Source organism: Stegostoma tigrinum, chromosome 5, assembly GCF_030684315.1.
Source record: "Stegostoma tigrinum isolate sSteTig4 chromosome 5, sSteTig4.hap1, whole genome shotgun sequence".
Taxonomy (NCBI): Eukaryota; Metazoa; Chordata; class Chondrichthyes; order Orectolobiformes; family Stegostomatidae; genus Stegostoma; species Stegostoma tigrinum.
The window spans coordinates 72,159,857-72,182,564 of NC_081358.1; the positions used below are offsets into that span (position 1 = coordinate 72,159,857).

A 22,708-nucleotide genomic window follows, 5' to 3' on the forward strand; every position below is an offset into this window, starting at 1 on the left:
GCAGTATTTTAAATTTTGTTTATTAAATGAATACACCCACCTTAAGTTTTCTCACAAACTTGAATGGGAAACAGTCTTCTCAATTACAGCAAATTGATGAGATAACTCATGAGAAAGTAAACTTCAGATAGTAATACTCTACCCGATTAGCTTTCTGACACAATCATTAGCAGCTTTTAGTCAGAGAATTAACAATTTCCAAAAGATTCTAAAGGGAAAATCTGAGCCTAGCACATTGACTGGCCAGGATCACTTTGCCCTCCAGAAGCAAGATAAATTTGAAAGGCAAGATGAATCTTTTCTTTACATGCAAAATCAAAAAGAATTTCTCAAACAATAACAACTCGAAAGATGTTACTACTTTTTTTAAAAAATACATTTGGTCAAACAGTATTACCCAATTCAAAGGCTGAAATGAAAAGCATCTCACTGCACCCTATTCACATCTTCAAGACTAACTTGAATTTTAGGAAGTCCTAACTATACACCAAAATTCTTTACTCGCAAATTCAAATGCGTGTTTTGGTAGACTCAGGCTGTAAACAAACATAATATTACTTGATACACAAGAGCTGCTTAACAGAGTCATTTTCATAAATACAAATATTAAAACATTCTCAACACACTGACATTACAATTAATCTGCACCACAATGCAGCAAAATAATGAGCAAAAACTTCAACAACCCTTATCAAATGAGTGTAGTTTGCATAACATACACAACCTCAAGTTTTCTTTCAATACGGCTCTTTTTCATCAGAATGTTCCAGAGCATGCCATTATATACACCAATTACTGCCTCTATTACCAATAATCTGTTTAACATATATATTTACTATGATCAGGCAATGTCTTGATTTCATTCCCACATCTTTTCCCCTCCTTCCCATCAAAGTAACAGCCAAGATTCCAATGGCTTGTATATCACTGATATCATCACTGGCTTGACAAGAGAAAATAATTTACTCTTCACCACTACTGAATTAATTTGTGGTTCACAACATTATTGTGGACGTACATTTCAAGATTGAGATCTTTTTGTTGATGTTTAGTATTGCGGAGAATTGACAAGACAGGAAGTGAAGTTTTTGAGAGGTGGGTCTGGATCCATTAAAATTAATTGTTGTAAGTCTGTCCTTCAGGAGGCTGTGAAATCTTCACGTTTTCTTTGCATGTCATCATACGTCGTAGGTCTTGAAGTACAGCCTTAATACTATAGGAATTTTGCCACTTAGATAGAACTGGTATGCTCCGTGAATCCACCTGCAAGGAAGAAAGTCGTATAAAACATGTTTCATATGCATTAATGTGCAATTTTATAAAACCTTCATTTATACTCGCAAGTGTGTTTGTTTATAGGATATATATCAAGGTAAAGTAAGTTGAATCAGCAAATTTAAATTTATCTTGTATGACTCAGGAGATTTTCAAACATTTTAACAAGATTTGAAAATTTGGTGTTGATGATTCAGCAAATCTAAATTCTGCAACTGGGTCAGGAAGTGAAGGTTTGAAGAGGGAAGGAGAGAAAAGCCCTCAATATTACAACATAAGTTACAAAATATTCAGTTAAGATTTGTTGTAAAAATTTTCAAATTAGGGTTCCAAACACAAAGTGAAATTTGCTGCTCAAGTATTCCACAAACGCAAAACAAATCTCCATTCTTTTTAACTCAAATTTTAATCCTATCCATTTACATGCACAGTGCAATGATGTTTCCTTACTGATTCTTTTCTACCATCAGCTACAATATGATTTCACATTTCCCCCCCAAACCTCAATGATACAGTAGCATGTAGAACCATACAACCATCCCATGTATCCTCTAGCTCTCTGTAGGACCAACTCAGCTTGTGCCATCAGACATTCTGCATATCACTACATCCATCCCACTGCTCCAGAATTGCTCCACCTTCAGATGATTACACTATTCCTTATAACATTATTCCCTTTTGAAGAAAAAAGAACAAATCTGCCCCCACCACTCTTAGGGTTAGCATTCCAGATCAGAACAACTTCATGTTGCCATTGCCATATTTTGCCACTACCTTTAATTCAGGTTTCCCTAATCCCTCCAGGAAGAGAGCATTCTCTTGTTTAGAACTTCCATGAATTTGAAAATTTCTACCAATTCTGGATGTCAGTTTGCTCGCTGAGCTGGAAGGTTAGTTTTCAGACGTTTTGTCACCATTCTAGGTAACATCATCAGTGAGCCTCCGACAAAACGTTGGTGTTATGTCCCACTTTCTATTTATCTGTTTAGGTTTCCTTGGGTTGGTGATGTCATTTCCTGCATTAGTGATGTCATTTTCTGTTCTTTTTCTCAGAGGATGGTAGATTGGCTCCAAATCAATGTGTTTGTTGATGGAGTTCCGGTTGGAATGCCATGCATCAAAACACATTGGCTCCAAATCAATCTACCATCCTCTGAGAAAAAGAACAGAAAATGACATCACTAATGCAGGAAATGACATCACCAACCCAAGGAAACCTAAACAGATAAATAGAAAGCAGGACATAACACCAGCACTTCGTCGGAGGCTCACTAATGATGTTACCTAGAATGGTGACGAAACGTTTGAAAACTAACCTTCCAGCTCAGTGAGCAAACTCACATCCAGAACCTCAACCTGAGCTACAAGTCTTCTCAAAACTAGCTTCTACCAGTTCTCATTATAATCTTGCCTTCTTCAGCTTCCTCAACCTAATCATATAAGAGGTGTTGCGTCCCTATAACTATTCTCTCTTATGCAACAATTACAAAACAAATGAAGTAAATAATTGCCCAAAAATTGATTATTTGCCAATTTGGAAAACAAATACAACTGTTTTCTGTGCATCAGCATCCCAACTCCCTTGATGAGATAATGATAAAACAATCTCTTGGAATATTTCAGAGAAAGTAAGAACTGCAGATGCTGGAGAATGAGAGATAACAAGGTGTAGAGCTGGATGAACACAGCAGGCCAAACAGCATCAGAGGAGCAGGAACGCTGACATTTCAGGCCTAGACCCTTCTCTCTTTCGAAGGAGCTAAAAACAAAACTCACTTGACATTTCAGCGGTTTGTGTTACCAAAGCTGGTGCACAACAATAAATCAATTTACCTGAGGGATTGAGCCCAAACATTAACTGATTTCTCTCCACACATGCTACCAAGTGTGCTGAGCTTGTGAAGCAATTTCTGATTTTAAACCAAATTACCAACTATTTTTGGTACTATTGGTTAAATGGGGCAATGTTAATCAGACAAAACATAGTTCACTCGAGTTTCTAAAATATCATCAGAATCATTTGTTCAAGATTTCAAACAAAGTATGGCAGATCCAACATTGCAGCATATTCACCATAGAGGAATGGGTTTGGTTATTTATTCAGTTACTGGGTTCTCAGGCAAAACAATTGCACAGTGGTTAGCACTGCTGCCTGACAGCACCAGTGACCCAGTTCAATTCCACCCTCAGGCAACTGTGTGGAGTTTGCACGTTCTCCCCACTTCTGCACGGGTTTCCTTCGAATGCTATGGTTTCCTCCCACAGTCCAAACATGTGCAGGTTAATTGGATTGGTAGTGCTAAATTGTCCAGTTTCTGGGGATGTGCAGGTTAGGTGGACTAGCCATGGGAAATGTAGGATTACATGGATAGGGTAAAGGGGTGGGTCCAGGTTGGGATGCTCTTTGGAGGGTTGGTGTGGACTCATTGCTAGAACAGTCTTCTCCCACACTGTAGGGATTCTATGAGGGTTAATGTAAATCAAAAACTTCCAATTTAGCACAGCTGATATTTAATTGGGAAGAGAATGGTGTGCAGGGAAATAAGAAATACAAACAAACTGAAGAATAATGCAATGCTATCACCTAGCACGTAGGACCCATAGTGATGCTAAGTGTGATTCTACTCTATTAAAACTGTCACCGAGCAGTGCCAAGACAAATGTGCTCTCCCAGATCAATAAGGAAAAGCACTGGAAGCAAGAGGTCCTCACATTTTCTTGTGAAATCCTAATATTTGCCCTTAAAAATCGATATAAAAAATTGGGATTATTTATACTGTTTCTTATTAAAGGATAGTACGCCACATATAGAAATACGTAATAAGGAGAGAAAAGTAAGTTTTTTTAACCTTACAGGAAGTCATCAGGGGAAATGAATAGAAGTTAGGGGTAAGAAGTAATGACTTCTTAGATTGCAACAATCCATGAAACTGTCCTGAAACTAAAGATTTGATAATAAAATTGACTCACCATTCCATTGGAATTATTTATTCCATTCATATTTATTTTTGTTACAAATCTAACAGTTGGAGCTACATCTGGGTATTTACTCCCACACTCTATTTTCAGGCTGTATATTCTGTTTTCAAAACAAGTCTGAGAAAAGAACATGAAAGATATAATATTTAAAGATCAAATGCAAAAGCAACACGGCAGGCATATCAAACACAATTTAAAAAGTCTTTTTTAAAGTGTCTCAGCAGACATTTCCAATCGAGTGCAACTGACAAAGAAGTCAAAAAATCACATGGCGTCAGATTATAGTCCAAAGCCCCTGACCTCATATGCATTGTCTGACCTGAGGTGTTACCTCTTGAATTCACTGATAAAATCTTTAGTTGTCTCAAGCAATGACTTGAAAGAAATTCTGGGATTTGCATTTCCTCCTTAACTGATTAAAGACGTAACAGGAGGGAGTCAACCAGCCTTTCTAGCTTTATTCAATACAATCGCATCAGTTGAACGATCCTTTGATTTTTTTAAACTTGTAAATTCTGTGTCTTGATACCTCTTCCCTCACTTCACCGAAGGAAGGAGCAACGCTCAAAAAGCTAGCGTTTTCAAATAAACCTGGGGCACTAGAACCTGGTGTCATCTGATTCTTGACCTTGCCCAACACATCCACATTATCACAAAGAGATGTCATCTTTAACTGCTTGTTTAGAAACTTCTTCAGGCATTTTCGGACATATAACTTTAATTCCTTTCAGATAAAAAGGTTTAGCCAAGTGCAGAGAGTTTCAAATCTCCCTTCCTTCTACTACGAGTTCATCAGTTGTGTCTTTTGCTTCCCTTCTCCAATGCATCAGCTCAGTGACACCACCTACAATAGATCGCTTAGCATTGGTGAGGATCACATGGTGGATAAACAGAAAGCTTTACAGATTCAAGAAATTTGGACTGCTTCCCTGCTCTTCAGAGCTGGTCAAAAAACACTCCCTAGCATATTCAAGAAAATGGGTGGCACAGTGGCTAGCACTGCTGCCTCACAGCAGCAGGGATCTGGGTTCAATTCCACCCTCAGGTGACTGTGTGGAGTTTGCACATTCTCCCAGTGTCTGCGTGGGTCTCCTCCGGGTGTTCTGGACACGTGCAGGGTAGGTGGTTGGCCATGCTAAATTGCCCATAGTGTCCACTGGTGTGTCACTCTGGTGGGATGCTCCAAGGATTGGTGCAGACTTGTTGGGTCAAAGGGTCCGTTTCCACTCTATAGGGATTCTATGTAAAACTACGTCAGGACAGTGTGCATGTTCTCCAATTGGCCTTCTTAACACAACAGCATAATTATCAAAGGCAACTTGCCCACAAGGACAGGTACCTTCAGCAGGGCCCCAGCTACATCAAGTTAAGACTCAAAATCCGAAAACTTTCCGTATAACAGCAAAACTCCACCTTTGAACCTTCTATCCATCATTTTAAGCAATCAATACAGCATGAATATTAAAGGTATAACACAATACGAGTGTGGATTACATCCATTTCTGATTTCACAGGTATTTTGGTGCATATCAATCCTTACAGGGAAGTAGAAAACATGAGCATAATCCTCTAAGACACACTAAAATAAATCCTGTAAGTTAACCCAAATAGCATGTTAATTTACTGACCCTGGGTGGTCCAACAATCATTCCTGTCCATCGTGTCAGTGTCATATCTTCATCATCCTCGAGCCCCCAGCTCACAGTTCCATCACCTACGCCTTTCTGGCCTTCTTCAAGTTCTTCCAACAAACAAAAATTGCGAGGAACTGTCCAACATGAAAAAAATTAGTTACTTGTCAAGCCATGAATCAATGTTTTGATCTGAAATATTTACCAAAAGGAAAATTTCTTTATATGACCAGAACTACTTACTATTTCACGTCAAGTTAAATATATATGTTCTTTCAAATACAGCTGGACAGTTTATGTAATCCAAGTTTTGTCAGCAAATTCTAAGTTTGTACATGAAAGGGTGTTTACAACTGGCTCAACAGAAATTGGATTTTAACTAAAAACATGAAGGGGAAGTGACAGTATTATCTCCGGACAAGTAATTCAGAGGTTCAAGTTAAGGCCCTGGGGCGTAGGCTCAAATCTGATCAAAGCAGTGGATGAAATCTGAAATCAGTTAATAAATCTGGAATATAAAAGGTAGCCTCAGTAAAGGAGACCATTAAGTTATTTATTGTCTTGAAACCCATCAGGTTTACAACTCTCTTTTAGAAGAGAGATCTACCATCCTTAACCAGTCTTGAGCGCTTGACTATGGACTCTCCACAATGTAGTGGACTCTTTACTGCCCTCTAAAGTGGCCTAGTAAGCCAATGGAGTCAGTTAAGATGGGCAACAATTGCTAGTCTTGCCAGTGATGCTGGCTATCAATTCAGAAATTATTAATTAGTTTCATGTTTCATGTTTAATGTATTGAACTTATTCCATAAAGTAAGACAAATACAGAAAGTACTACCAGCAATACACGCAATTACAAAGCTCATACAGCCCCAAAATCTAGCAGCTTCTTAATCACATCCTGTTAATTCATAGCAGTGATGAGTTCACGTTTCAGTCTGCCAACCGCCATACATCATATCCATTGATTCACTGCTGACATAAGTAATTTCATGTTCAATTTCACAATTCCACAAATGGGAGGAGGCAATGGTGAAATATCATTATTGTTAGACCATAACCCACAGATTCAAGCAATGTCCTGAATCCAACCATGGCAGATGACGGAATTTAAATTCAATTTAAAATAAATCTGGGAATAAAAGTCTAATGGCGACAATGAAAGAATTTTGAATTGTCAGAAAAAGCCTTCTTCTTCACTAAAACCTTTCAGGGAAGGTTATCTGCCATCCTTTCCTGGTCTAACCTACATGTAACTCCAGACCCACACAGATATGGTACACTTTTAACTGTCCTCTGGTGATCTAGGAAGCTATTCAATTGCATCAACAGCTGAAAAATCTCAAAATAGAATGAACATGGACAGGCCATTTCGTATTGACTATGGCACTAGAAATGACAACCACTACCTTGTAAAGTCCTCCTCATACCTGGAGCCTAATGCCAAAACTGACACAGCTAGCCCACAGACCAGTCAAGCAACAACTTGACATAGTTATACTCAGAATCTTACATTACACACAATGCGCCAGGCACCATCAGCATCCCTGGACGTGACCTGTCCTACCATCAAGACAAACCCACCAGAGTTGGTCTCTCAGGGACATACGGTCATGTATTCCCTTAGTACAGGGAGTGCACTGTCTGGAGACCTCAACGTTGATTACCACATACCATCTGCCCCCGGCTGATGGATCAATGCTTCTCCACATTGAACACCACTTGGGAGAAAGCACTGACAAAGACACAGAATATAATCTGGATGAGAATTCAAAAAAACTGCATTTCTGGCAATGACAGTACCAGGTAATGCTAAAATTCGACAAATATAGATATCCGTGCACACGAATTACACGAAATAAATGGGCAATTCAGAACTGGAAATTACATTCTCTCTTGCATTTCCTCAAATCTTACAAAAAGGAGTTACTGACAGGATCTTAAGGTAAATTTGTATTTGCACACCTATGCATGGCAATGTTTACTCTAAATCTCACTTCAACTTAGGTCATTAAATCTCCTTCCAGTAATGTCAATGTTACACTGCCTACGCCAAGTGGACTAACTATTCACTTTCTCAATGAGACTTTTCTTTTCCGGTAAGGCTAGATTAAAATAAACAAGCTTTCTTTTGCTAGGCTTTACTAAGTGAAACCACATTCTCCATTCATAGCTGATTAGGAAACTCACATCTAGAAGTGCTTGCATCTCCTTCAGGTTCTAACAGAATGAAGCCAGGAATACTGAAGGCACGGCAATGTATTTCCAAGTCAGGGTGTTGAGTGACTTTAAAGGGTATTTTGCAGATGGTGTTCCTATGTATCTGCAGTCCCTGTCTTTCTAGATGCTAGAGGTCATGAGTTTGAGTATCTACTAAGCAGCCTTAGCAACACTACTGTTACTGAGTGGCGGTGGAGTGTGTAAACATTTGTGGACATTGTGCCAATCAAGTAGGCTGCTTTGTCCTGGACGCTGTCAAACATGAGTGTTGTCAGAGCTTCACTCATCCAGTCAACAGTATTCCATCATGCTCCTGATTTGTGCCTTGTAGGTGGTAGACAGGTTTTGGGCTGTCAGGAAGTGAGTTGCTGACTGCAGGATTCCAATTACAAACTTGTTCTTGTAGCTACAGTATTTGTATGGCATGTCCAGTTCAGTTTTTCTTTCATGGCAATCTCAAGGACAGTGACAGATATCTCTGCTTGTTGAGTGTCAAACTTGAGGAATTTGCCTTTTATAGAGGACATGTTTATGATTATGTCAGATGATGTTCAAAATGTGCCATAAGCAAGGAACTCAGCAGTTAAGCTTCTCTTCCTTCTGCTCTAAGTTCTCTATGCCCCCTCCCACTCCCAGTATTTATTTACCAGGCTCACTACTCCTCCAATAACAGGTCATTTCTCTCTCATGTTATTGCTAGAAGGCTCACCAGCAAGGGTCAAACACAGCCTGGGAGAACTCTAATCTGACAGGATGACAGTTCACAGTAGGATTCAACCCAGGAAAAACTGGTTTGGTTCTTTTAACAAGGGCTTTACTATCTACTGATTTCTGGTGACAGTGAACCAGCAGCCCTTTTGATTCCATTATATATGGCAAATAGATTTCCACTGTTGCAGACTGTTTCCATTTTTTGACATTGGCTGATCCAGTCCAAGCTTATCACCCTATCATTTGCATGAAAGTTTAGTTACTTCCAAGGTATATAGTGCTGAAACTGTTAGGTTCATATGATGCAAAAGGTAAGGCTTTGATTTAATGACAGGTTCATATGGGTCAGAAAATTTTGCACTTTATTTACTATTCTGCACATTAATCAAGGAATCTACCCACGTAATTCATACTAAGTAAAACTGAAAAAAATTTGAGAGAGATAACAAATCTTCAAGCTATGAAAAGTGTCATTTGCCAAAATGCCCGGGTGAAGACTTAAGGCAAAACAGAGAACCCAAGGATAGAAGTTCCACAGCTTCCATTTAAGTCCGAGAAATTGGGAACGATATGGTTGAAATACAGAAAAGTATAATGCTGTCAATATTCAGATGTGTTTATTCAGTTCTACCAGCATTTTTAAAAATTAAAATGGAACGTACTTCAAATTAGCTCATTGTTCTTTCCAAGATTGGATAGATCCTGCAAAATGCTTTTTGACACAGACCTTCCACAGTTTAAATTGCACAAAATTCTCCCGTTTGGCACCCTTTAGCCATGTCAGACAGGGACAACAAAAATAGGATAGATATCCCAATGAAAACAGAGGCGTATGGAGGAGAAAAGACTACTTCATTGTAACATATTGGTTAGGCTTACACTAACGATGCCAACTCAGGCTGGGTACAGCAAGCGAACAGTTCCTAAAGAGCCAACAATGAGGGGTGGTAAGAAGAAGAAATCCTCTACCTTGGTAGACTTTTAGTATCAGGTTTTCCCAATCAGAAAAATGAAAATAGAAAGTAAATCATTTTGTTTTATATCAAAAAGCCACCAAGGAACAAGTTAAGACATTTTGTTGCACAGATGTTTCAAATTGGAAATTGCATTTAATTAAAATATTAACTGAATAACTAAAGGAGCTTGAAAGTTCTTCAAAACAAGCCCTTTCTCCAGACAAAGAGGTAAAACAAATGAAGGCTTCCTGTATAATGGATTTATGGTGAACAGTCCGACTAGGAATTTACATTGATATATAACTGACAGCAACGAGAGACAACACCCTTTCAACTGCAATTTCCTAACCTCAATTGCTTTGCCCTATTTAGTTGCTGATCAATGTGGCAAAACAGTATTTTATCCAACTATTCTCATTTGTCTAACAATAATCAACGAGCAGCACTCAAATTTACACTGCGCTGACCAAGAAGAGTTCTGTTTTGCCCAGTTTAAACTGCACAAAATTGTCCGGCAAAACAGAATGGATGCTGCTACATCATTAACCTTCCAGACATTATAAATATCATCTTTACTCCAAAACTATTAATATTTTCAGCAATGCTGCAATCATTTACAAGCTATATGCCATTTGAGTATATTATTTTAGAAGAACTTAAGTATTGACAAACATACCCACCCGAACAACCAAAGCTTGCCATTTAATTCTAAGACATTCGAAACATGCTAAACCATTTCCACACTAGTACAATCCAGATAAAGGCTATTTTATTAATTTACCAGACAGTACAATAACTCGAGATAGTAGGAACTGCAGATGCTGGAGAATCAGAGATAACAAGGTGTAGACCTAGACCAAAGGGCCTAGGCCTGAAATGTTAGCTTTCCTGCTCCTATGATGCTGGTTGGCCTGCTGTGTTCATCCAGCTTTACACCTTGTTATCTTAGTACAATAACTAGTATGTTTATAATTCTTTAATACTGTGTTCAGTTCTGGTAGCCCAGTTTTTGGAAGGACATTATCAAACTGGAGGGGGTTTGGAAGGGATTTGGAAGGGATTTAACAGGATATTGCCAAGTTATAAAGAAAGAATGGGTGGGCTGGAATTTTTGCCCCACGGGAGTATGGGAGTTTGACAGGCGACCTGACAAGTTGATAAAATAATGAGAGGTGTAGATAGAGTTAATAGTAGATGTCTTTTCCCTAGGACAGAGAACTTAAAGACCAGAAGACACATTTTTAAGGTGAAAGCAGGGAGTTTTAAAAAAGCCATGACGGGCATCATTTTTTTTTAAACAGAGGGTGCTTTGCGTGTGGAATGAACCTCATGAGGAAGTGGTGGATGCGGGTACAATTACAACATTTAGAAGACATTCGGATAGACACATGAATAGGAAAGGTTTGGAGGGATATGGGACAGGAGCAGGCAGGTGTGGCTAGTTTAATTTGGAATCATGTTCAGCATAGACTGGTTGGACAAAATGGTCTATTTCTGTGCTGTATGACTGTGACCCTATTATCACATTTGCAAAAATACGCTAATTCCTTTTCTCATGGCATTCTCAAAATTGTTCTGTAGATCAGAGAATAAACAAGTTGGTGGAAATGTACAGAGTGAAAACATTATTTCTGTGCCTATCAAGGAAGTTCCCAAAATGGCAACTGAAGTTGAGAAATGTCATGAAACAAGAGTTCAGCAGAATTTCAGCTGCTTTATTAATTGCAGTTTCTTGCACTTTAGCCACATAACAATATTCACTTTGAAAATAGCAGTCTTCGATTGACATAGCATAGATTAAGAGTCATTTTAAAAAGCAGAACCTATGCTTCAGCTCTGACTGAGGACTCAACACACGGAGAAAATGTAAACCTACCTTGTGAAGTATAATGATGTGCCAATTCTCTGTCAATTCTTTTAACTGAGAGGCTTTAAAAAACCCAGATCATGAACTTCATTGGAGGTAACATAACCAAAGCTCTCAAAATCTCAGTTATTGGCATCTTTTAGCTGACTGCCACCTATTGGGCCTCTACTGATTTTATTTAACTCTGCCAACTTCTACTTCAAATATATCTTTTCTTTTGCCCAATGGTATAATTTCTGTATTTGATTTTCTCTTTGCTGTGCCTCACTGGTTTAAATTCTGAATTCACTAACCTCTTCCTTCAACACTTCAAGTCCACCAGCACTCATTTAGTTGAGAACACTCCAATTTATAAACTTACCCCCTAAGTCAGCCCAATGAACTCTACATGTCATCAAAAACACTAATTTGATATGTCAATGTTTGTCTCAGAGCATATAGCCAATTGTCCTACTCAGCTATCCAGTACAATTATGGCTGAATGTTAGTCTCCACATGTCGTTGAGAGTCATACAGCATGGAAACAGGCCCTTCAGTCCTACTGATCCATGCTGACTATACCACCAAACCAAACTAGTCCCATGTGCCCATGCTTGGCCCATATCCCTCCAAATACTTATTCATGTAATTTCTAAATGTCTTTTAAGCATTCTAACTATACCTGCATCCACAATTTCCTCTGGAAGTTCATTCCACACACAAACCACTAAAATAAAAACTGCCCCTCATGTCTATAAATCTTTCTGCTGTCACTTAAAATTATGCCCCACAGTCTTGAAATCCCTCATCCTGGAGTAATGATACCTGCCATTCACATTATCTATACCACTCAATGTCAGCTCTCAGCTAAGTCTATTCACAGGGACTGATGGACCTCAACAACTGAATACCTTAAAAGTTGTCCACATTAAATGTATTCAACAATGGAGCAACCACAATCTAAACAAAAGATTCCAAAAATACACAACCAGCTGACTGAAAATAGTTCACAGACCAGTCCTATGATTAATCACTTATACAGGAGGCTTAGGTTCTGCATTTTACTGTTTTAGATTCCGAAATCAGATGAAATTTCTCAGCATTCATCCTGTCAAGCCCCTTTAGAACTCATGTTTCGAAGAAATCACTTTCCATTCCTCTAAATTCAAGAGTATCGCCCAATTATTCAACATTATAGAAGCCTTCTTATCCCATGAACTAGCAAAGTGAACAAGCCTGGACATAGATATGTTGGTGTTAATTTTCCAGTAAGTAATCATGTAACTTCAGACTAAACAAGAATGCTGTGTAGTGCACAACTTTCATTCAATGACACAGCTATGTTTTAAATTTATAAAATAGTATAGTGTGCATTAGTTTCGATGGCTATTTTGAGCTTTAATTTACTTTCAGTATTAAGAATTATTGCAGGGTCACACAGACTTCTTGCAGGAAGGAAACTAATTTTCTGGAATTCTTAAATGTATCATTTGGGATGACAGCTAATCGCCAGGAGGTAACCACATATTCTAAGCAATGATATTAACTGCTTTTTTGTGCCATCTTCATCTTAGCAAAGATCAATTGGATTGGTAAGCTATTAAGTGGAACAATCTAATAAAATAAGTGATGTGATAAAGATTGAATGAGGAAAGGCAGGAAGTGATGTCACTAAGTTGACCATGACTTTAAGGAACAAATCTAGAAGTAGGTAGACTACTTCTCCAATCCGAGACTGACTATGAATGATTTAAGTCCTCAAACCACCAATTAGAGTTCAGGTGTCTTTGATCAAGCAGAAACTTGACCAATTAGCAATGGTTAATAAGGCCTCAGTTTTAATGGTTTGATGCACAAAGAGGAAACCCAAAGGCAGAAGAACTTCAGTCAAAGGAACAGAACAAGAGACTGGTACTTCGTCAACCACTGGCTCAAGCTGGCATCCTGCAGTGGATAAATATTAAATATCATTGTTTTGATATACATTAAAGGTCCAAAACTTGCCAAAACATCTGGATCTGGAATGGGTCTTGCAACTAATCGAGACTGGAAAACTTTAGATCGGCTTCCTCAAACTAATTCTACATTATCGCTCATCCCGAAGCCCTCAGTTACGGTGTCCCTTCCTCTAAGCTAGAAGTCCTGGGCTCAAGTGCCACCCGCTCAAAGGGTGCGTAATAACTTCAGACATTTTCCAGTCAACAGTGCAATGATTACAATTCAAAATAGATTGAGTACAAATAACAACTGTAATTTTAATACCTAAGTCGATTTAAAGTTAAAAGTTAAAGTTAAAGCACCTCCTCAAAAAAGGAAGCATGCAGAAAACAGGAAATTACAGAAACTGCTTGCCTGATGCTTGTTGTGGGGGAAGATGCTAGAATCATTGAGGTGGTTAGGGCTGAGCATTTAAAAGATAACTCAAAAGGTAATCAGGAAGAATCAACACAGTTTTGAGAAAAAGAAATCATGTTCAATCATTTTTTTGGTATTTTTGAAGTACTAGTGTACTGTGCATAAGGGGAGCTGTGGACATATGGTGCATATGAAGGCATTAAACAAGTCACTCTACATAAAAGGTTATCATGCAAAATAGCAGATTGGTTAGCATGGACAAACAATTGGTCAGCTGACAGGAAACATTTTATTTAAATAGCTCTTCCTCTCATTAGCATAATGCAGATCACAAAGATAGATTGCAAAGTAAGATCTAAAAAGGACAGGAGGTGGATGTAGACTGATATTGATAAGATGGGCAAATAGGTAAGAATCTGGCATGACCATAATGTGGGGGTGCAGAGAACAAAAAAAGCAGAGTATTACTTAAACAGAGAACAACTGTAGAATTTGGGGTGCAGATGAACCTCCATGTTCTTTGTAGATGTTATTTATATTAACTTCATTTGATGAAGTTCCTCTAAAGTTAGAAGGCAACTTCTAACTTTAGAACAATTACTGACGTGGCTGTTAAATTGGTTGAGCTACAGGTGGCAGAAGGTTGGGATAATGGGTCAGTATTCAAATTGGTAGAACGTGACTAATGATATCCCATAAGGACAGGGCCTTAGTTAATTTGTGTTATTTATTAACTACCTGTACAATGGCACACTAAGTCGTATGTCCAAATTTGTGATGACAGAGTTAGGCTGCTGTGTAGACAGCACAGTTTTTAAGCATAAAGTTACAACTGCACACTGATTGACTAAGTGAATGGGCAAAACCTGACAGATGGAGCTCATTGCAAGCATGAGGTTATCCATTTTGGACTTAAGAAAACAGGTCAGGGTACTTTCTAGATAGCACAAAGTTAAATACAGAAGTCCAAAGCAATTTGGGGTGAGCTGCATAGCTCTTTAAAATGTCACAATCAGGTACAGAAAATAAGGTGGCTAATGGAATGTTGGTCTTTACATCTAAGGGACTGAGGGATGCTGAAGTTATACAAAACCCTGGTTTGATCCTACTTGGGAGTAGTGAGTGCAGATTTAGGTGCCACATCTTAGGAGACGTACTGCATGGAAACAGACCCTTCAGTCCAACTCATCCATACCAACCAAGTTTCCCAAACTAAACAAATCACTTCTGTGTTTGGCCCATATCCCTTTAAACTGTACAAGGTCATCCTTCAATCTCTTATGCTCCAGTGAAAAATGTCTAAGCCTCTCCAGCCTATCCTTATAATTCAAACCCTCTAATCTCAGCAACATCTGGTAAATCTTTTCTGAACTCTCTCCAGTTAAATAATACCCTTCATACAGCAGGGCAACCAGAACTATATAAAATCTTCAATGGCAGTCCCTCTCACACGATGTAATGGAAAACTTCCATTCTCAGGGCAAGTCCATAGGTGACTGTACAGTCCAATGCTGCATCCACAGGCCCTGCCAGACTTGTGACAAAAGGTGGTCATGGGAAGGGGTGGGTGGGGCATTGTTGTGGGGGTGCAGCCTTAGTGTTTTCGACTGGTTTCTGCTTAGATGATTTTGGGCCAATGATTCCCAGATGCCAGTGGGAGTGCTGTACTTCATAAGTGAGGCCTTGAGGGTATCTCCGGAGTGTTTCCGGAGGTTTGCCTACCATTTTGGAGTTGGGAGCAAGATGGCTGCTTGGGAATTCTCACGTCGGTCATGAGGATAATGGGCCCAAAAGCATCACCCCAAGAGTGGTCAGTGCCTCGATGTTGGGCTGGTCAAGGACACTGGTGTTAATGGGTCTGTCTTCCAGAAGACTTGCAGGATCTGGCTCAGGCACCATTGGTGGTGTTGCTCCTGCACATTGTGACATGTGCTGTCTGCTGTAAACAGTCCATGTCTCAGGGACAGAGAGTGGGAACCACCACAGCTCTGTATACAATGAGCTAGGTGTTGGATCTGAAGTTGTTGTCCTCGAGCACCCTTTTCCACAGGCTAGCACACTGGAGGCAGTGCTGGGTCACTTTGTCAATATCTGCTTTGGTCAACAGAATACTCAAGGTTTTACGAGTGTCCAGCCATGGGCCTTGATGTGTGGTTCACTCCGCAATGCCAGGCCAGGCAGTGGAGGACCTTTGTCTTGTGTATGCTGTGTAGGGCGAGATCCATCTCTCATATGCCTCCATAAATGGTGCCGACGAGGGTCTGTAGTTCATCCCAAGTTTGCACAAATGCAAGCATCATCTGTTACTGCACCTCAATGACAGCTGTTAGGGTGACTTTGGTTTGGGCTTGAAGGCGGAGGTTGAATAATAACATTACTTAAAAAGTGGCCTCACCAACGTCCTGGATAACATCAAAGTGACCTCCCAAAACCTGCAATCAAGTTTGAGCAATGAAGGTACGTGCACTAAACGCCTTTATAACCACCTTGTCTACCTGTGATGCAACTTTCAAAACACTATGTATCTGAACCTCTAGATCTTTGTTCAATAGCACTACCTAGAGCCCTACCATTAACTATACAAATCCTGCCCTTGTTTGTTTTACCAAAATACTATATCTCACATTCATCCAAATTCAACTCCATCTGCCAATTCTTAGCCCACTGGCCTTGGAGAGAGTACAACATGGTTACAAGAATGTTAACTGGGCTTCAAGGGTTAAGTTTGAGATTATGGACAAATCTGGCCTTTGTTTCTAGAATTTAGAAATATTAAAGGGTTATTGGAACAAAGTTTTCAAGATATAAATGGGAAATGGCAAGTCAGAAGATGAAGTATTTCCACTATTTGAGGATTCTAGAACTAGGGTCAGGCTACTCAGGAGAGACGTTAGGAAGCACTTCCATACACAAAGGATGCATAAACAGCAGTGGATATTGGATCAAATGTTAATTTTAAGTCTGAATTGGAGTAATTTTTGTTAGGCAAAGGTATTAAAAGATTTTGGCCAAAGGTAGATACATGGAAGTAAGCTGCAGATCAATTATCATCTCACTGAATGGTAAGTCCCAAGGGTTTGAATGGCCTAATCCTCTTCCTGTGGTCCAAATGCATGAGCCAAAAACTTTGGTATGCATGTACAGCAAAGTACGTAAGACTAATCAAATGCTATCCTTGTTTGAAGAGAAGAATGTTCTGTTTCAGTTATGTAGGGAACTGGTGATCTTGAATACTGAGCTAAACCAAAAACCTCACTGGAAATCTGAAACCAAAACAAATTGCTAGAGAAACTCAACAGGTCTGGCAGCATCTGGAGAGATGCAGAGTTAGAGGTTTGGGTCCAGTGACCCTTCGTCAGAATGGGACCTACATCACTAGATCACAAGTATGAATTCTGTTTTCTCTTCACAGATGCTGCCAGACCATTAGGTTCTCCTGCTGAGTCGTCTGAGCAATTTGTTTTTGTTCGTGAAAGTTGAGAGTAGTTTTGGTATCATATTTAAAGAACAATGTAAATGCATCAGAAATAGCTCAGACATCGCTTACTAGATTGGGTCTTGGAATGAATGAGTTGTCTTACAAGGAAAGGTTGGGCAGATTGGACTGGTTTCAACTAAAGTTTAGAAGAGCAACGGCTGAATTGATTGAAGGCTACGAGATTCTGAACAGTCTTTTTGAGGTATGTTTCCTCTGATGAGTCAGAACTAGGAGGTATTTTTTAAAAATTAAGTCATCTGTCTTTTAGGACAGATGAGGGCACTTTTCTTCAAAGAAGTGTGGAAATGCAAAGCTCCCTTCTTCAGAAAGTGATGGAGTGAAGATCATTGAATATCTTTTGAGGCAGAGGTAGATTCTTGTAAGGCAAATGAATCAAAGATGATTGTGGATAAATGGGAATGTGGAAGTTGAAACAAACAGATTAGCCATAACTTTGTAATAATGGTTGGGCTCAAGGGAGCTAAAATGATTCGAATTCATGTTTTCACACACAACCTTTTTAACCCAGGAATTAACCTAATCAATGATTTCTGAACTATGTTAAATGCAAGTATATTCCTACTTAAACAGGGACTCCAAATCCATATGCAATAGCCCATGAGAGATCTCATCAATGCCCTGTATTGATGGAGCAGGCTTTCACTTTCAGATTCCAGTTTCCTTTACAATGATGTCAAAAAACATTTGGGTGCTGCTTTTTTATTTTGTTTTTTTATTTTTCATCTGCCACTTTGTTACCTATTCAAACTATATTTTTGCAGCCGCTTTGTATTGGGTCAGTTTACGTTCCCACCTCTAAACTCTCCTGTCAACAACTTTAAATATATTACACTCAGATTCCATCTAAATCATTAACACAGATTGTAAGTAGTGAGTGCTTAGCACAGGCACATGCCATACCAGCAGTCAGTCTGTCAACTTGAAAAAACCCCGTTTATGCCAAAGCCATATTTCCTGCCCATTACCCAACCCTTCAACCATGCTAGTGTATGACCCCCAGCTCCATGAACCCTTATCTTGTATTTTTTTGTGCAAGTGATCTCTTTTCAAATACGCTGTTCGAAAGTCACTTTTGTTCCATGTCAATGGTTCCAATACATATTTTTCTCTGCCTTTTATCGAGTTTGTGATCCTGCACTCAAGTCAAAGTATACGTTATTTGCCAGTTCTATGCATTCTTTACTTAGACAAAAGAGTGAATCATTTAGCAGAACGTTTGAAACTTGAACAGTTTGGTGGGCGATACAAATAGAAACGTTCGAATCTACTGAAGAGGTGCCGCTACAGATATATCACAAAGGTATCATTTTCAAAAAAAGTCGAAATGAAATTTGACCGTTTCATACTGCTCAAAGCTGACCAGAGGTAAACCATTTGTTCCCAATCATCTGTGAGAATCATGCGTATATCAATAAATCTCAAAATGCCCCATAACAACGAACAAAGAAAAGGAGAAACATTACGATTAAATGATAGTCAGTTATTCGCTCTCAATTCCCGAATCCTAAAAATCAAACACAGCAGCTCAAAATAAAATGCTGTCAAATACGTTCGGACTAAGAATAACTCAGCTAACTTCCTCTTTGCCACAGCTGCATTTGGAAATTGCACATCGCTGTCACAGGAGTTTGTAAATAAAGTCTACCTCTAAGACACCTTATAGAAGAAAAACAAAAAGAATCTACAACACAAAACGAAAAGTCAACACGGAAAATATTTTCTTCAGATGTGGTTCGAAAGACACGAGTTAAAAGAGACTTTCATGTAAATAACACAAGGACATACAGGCTACTATATGAATCACAAACGCATTGAACAAGAAAACTACCCCTGCTCCCAAAGACACACATTTTAAAGGTCATATACAAAGTCTCTGCCACACCACCAGCCAAACAGGCAGAAATAAAAACCAACTGCCGTTCAGAGGGACTGGAAACAGCACAAACTGGAGGCCGCCCAGGTACGGTTCCTCGGGCCGGCCCAAACCCTCATAAAGTGAACACCCCCCGCCCCTCCAATCCCACCGGAGTGGGCCGCGGCTTTCCGGTCATAGCCCGGCCTAAGAGCCGGGGTGACCCAGGGCAGTATCTAACCGCGCTCCTCGCCTTCCTCCCGGATCACTCGGACCTGGGGCCTCAGCCTCCCCTCTCCCCCCCCGGACACCCGCAGCTCACTCAGACCTCGGCAGCCTGTCATCTTGCTCCAAACGAAAGGAACCGGCGCCGACTCGGCCGCTCTCTCGTCACTTCCGGTCTGGTGTGGCACCACGTGCGCATGTGCGTCTGCTTTCCTGCTGCTTCGCTCACGGACAATGTGTAATCTCCACACCTGTAGTGTTCATACTCACCTCCTCCTTCATAAAGTCGGCACAACTCCATCGTCAAGTACTTTAGAATCTTTCTCATTCTCTTCAAAACTTATCATCTAACCCTCCTGGAGTCTCCAGTAATTGAAAATCAATCCTCAGAACACCGCTGTGCTCAAAATTGGAAAAAAATCATGAAGGGGAATTTTCATGTAATGTTATTTTCATGTAATATTTCCCTTCAGCAGATACATAGGATACTGAAATACGGAGAGGGAGAAAGACTGAGGGGTGAGAGTCAAGCATTATCCAATTTCACAATGAGACTTGGCTTTTCAACTGGCATAACAAGACAGTACAACACAAGGATAGATGTATAGGCTAATTAATGAGACCATAAGATGCCAGAGCAGGATTGTCCATAGTGGCCCATCTGAACTGATGTGTGATTCAATGAAACTATTGTTGGTGATAATACTCAACTCCACTTTCCTACTTTATCCCCATTAGCGTTGAGTTCCTTACTGATTAAACGTCTATCTCAGCCTTGAATGTAATTAATTGATCCTTCACAACTACCTTCTTTGGTAAACAATTGCACAGACAAGGAAAAACATACTCCACATCATCGTCACGATTCTACTTGCTGCAGATATATTTGTCTAGTACAACAATATCAGTAAGAGAGTTTATTATACTGTCTTTGTGACGAAGTCCGGACTTCATGTTAAGAATACCCTATAACCATTCGAAATAGAACTGAGTTTGAATGAATCTGTGAGGTATAGTTGGCCAGCAGCAGCAACAGAATCATTCTCCAACATAATCTGCAACTTGTCATATCTTCCCACCCCCCACTTAAGCATTCAAGTGAAGGGATCCAAAGAAGATTGCAGGAAAACATGCGAGGAGAACACCAGGCATACGTGAAAATGAGGTGTCAACCTGGTGAAGCCTCAAAACAGGACTACTTGTGGGTCAAACAGCGTAAGTGGCAAGTGATAGATAAAGTTAGTGATTCCACAACACCAGATCAGATCTAAGCTTTACAGTGCTGTCACAGACAGTGGTCAGTGTTGGTAGACAATTAACTCATTGGAGGAGGGTCCACGGATATCCCTGTTCACAATAATGGGAGAACCCGATTTGTCAGGCAAAAGACAAGGCTGAACCATTCACAAGACTCTTCAGCCAGAAGTGGGTGATCTATGTCGGCCTCTTCCCTAGCATCACAGATATCAGGCTTTAGCCAATTTGATTTATTCCACTTAATATGAAGAAACAGGTGGAGACTCAGGGAAACTTCAACTGATTTTGGCACTAACAACATTCTGGTGCTAGTACCAAAGACTTGTGCTCCAGAACTTAGAGCATCTCTGGACAAGCTGACCCAATAATGTGTAAAATTGCCCGGGTACATCCTATACACAAAAAGCATATCCGAGCTGGTTGATTACCTCCTCAACTCCACTCAATCATCAGGAAAGTGTCAGCAACAGTGGTATCACACAGAACCTGTTTAGCAATAACCTGCTCACTGGCTCCCATTTCAGGTTCCATTTGGGCCACTCAGCTCATTACAACCTTAATTCATGCATGAACAAAAGAGACAAATTCCAGAGGGGAGGTGAAAATTACTGTCCTTGAGATTAAGGTCATATTTGACTGATGTGTTGTATAAAGGACAAAACTAAAGTCATGGATATGGGCAAATCAATCATCCAATAAAAGAGGAAAAAACCAAGAAGATTTGAGATAAGGTGGAGGGCTGGAAAGATCAAATGATAAATAAAATTCACAGTCCAAGCAGTGGCAATGGGACACGTTTAGAAACAACTTCAATACGATTATGGTTCATTTGAGCAAACTTCCAGTACTGTCTAGAGTTCTACCACCACTTACAGTCACTGGAAAAGGTGAAAAAAATCAGTTTTCCCAATAGCAGAGCATAGTTGTATCAGAAAAGACAGAATAGTCTGGGTCTCCTTTCTCTAGAAAACAGAGGCTGAGGGGTAACCAATTAAAGGTCTTTAAAGTTACAAAGGGCTTAATATAGATTGGAGAAAGTGTTTCCAGTTATGGGGAGATTTAAAACCAGGGGTCATAAAACTAGATGGTTTGTAAATGAGTATTGCAGTTGACAATTGAACTTTGAACACTAAGACCAACGTCCACTTTTGACAAGCTAATAACTGGACAGAGAGTGAAAACAGCCCTGGTCCGAAGCTTCTAAAACTGCTCTTAAAAACAAGCAGAGAACAAAAGACTAATGTTTGCTTTTGGAAACTGCTAAGATAATTCAGTTTAATCACTGTTCTGAGGACACTACGGATGATTTGGCAGTGAAATGTTACTATGCTCAGGGACTGGCAGCTGGTTGAATGATGAATTGGTCAATCAAGGGAGAACTAGGGTGGCCAGTCAACCACCAGGAAATCAAAGAATAAACTGTTCTGACGAAGGGTCACCAGACTCAAAACATTATCTGTGATTTCTCATTAACTGTGATGCTGCCAGACCTGCTTAGCTTTTCCAGCAATCTGTTTTTATTTCTGATTTACAACATCTGCAGTTCTTTCAGTTTTTAATGAAATGATTCTGCCTGAGCTTTTGGACAAGAGGCAGTTTTGGTTTAGAAGCTTCTGGACTGGGGCTGCTTTCAATCTCTACACTTATTGTCCAGTTTTTAAACTTGCTGCAAGTTCTAAGACCAGTGACCTCAGAATTCAAGAAAGATGTACACTATATTGTCTGTAACACAACCTGTCATCATGAAGGGCAGGAGAGGCTGAATAACGTTTTTCCCTATGGTGGGGGAGTCCAAAACTAGAGGACATGCTTTTAAAGTAATGGGGAAAAGATACAAAAAGGACCTGCAGGGCATCTTTCATGCAGAGGGTGGTGCATAAGTGGAATGAGCTGCCACAGGAA

The 22,708-nt window shown here is 39.7% G+C and overlaps 1 protein-coding gene across 1 annotated transcript; it reads right to left on the reverse strand.

Annotated features, from left to right (window-relative positions):
* Positions 1 to 4: 4 nt before the first annotated feature.
* ube2v2 (ubiquitin-conjugating enzyme E2 variant 2) lies at positions 5 to 19,735 on the reverse strand. Its single transcript, XM_048529450.1, has 4 exons — positions 19,653 to 19,735; positions 5,883 to 6,022; positions 4,246 to 4,371; positions 5 to 1,263 (listed from the first exon to the last, which is right to left on the reverse strand). The coding sequence occupies exons 1-4, from the start codon at positions 19,666 to 19,668 to the stop codon at positions 1,117 to 1,119; spliced, it is 429 nt and encodes a 142-aa protein (XP_048385407.1). The 5' UTR covers positions 19,669 to 19,735; the 3' UTR covers positions 5 to 1,116.
* Positions 19,736 to 22,708: the final 2,973 nt, after the last annotated feature.

What these genes read in the sequence shown, in the direction of transcription:
- ube2v2 (XM_048529450.1), bottom strand. An exon ending in TGATTGTTGGACCACCCAGG is followed by an intron (nt 4,372 to 5,882) that starts GTCAGTAAATTA and finishes TTCTTTTCTCAG; the next exon opens with ACTTGTTTTGAAAACAGAAT. An exon ending in TAAATAATTCCAATGGAATG is followed by an intron (nt 1,264 to 4,245) that starts GTGAGTCAATTT and finishes TCTTCCTTGCAG; the next exon opens with GTGGATTCACGGAGCATACC.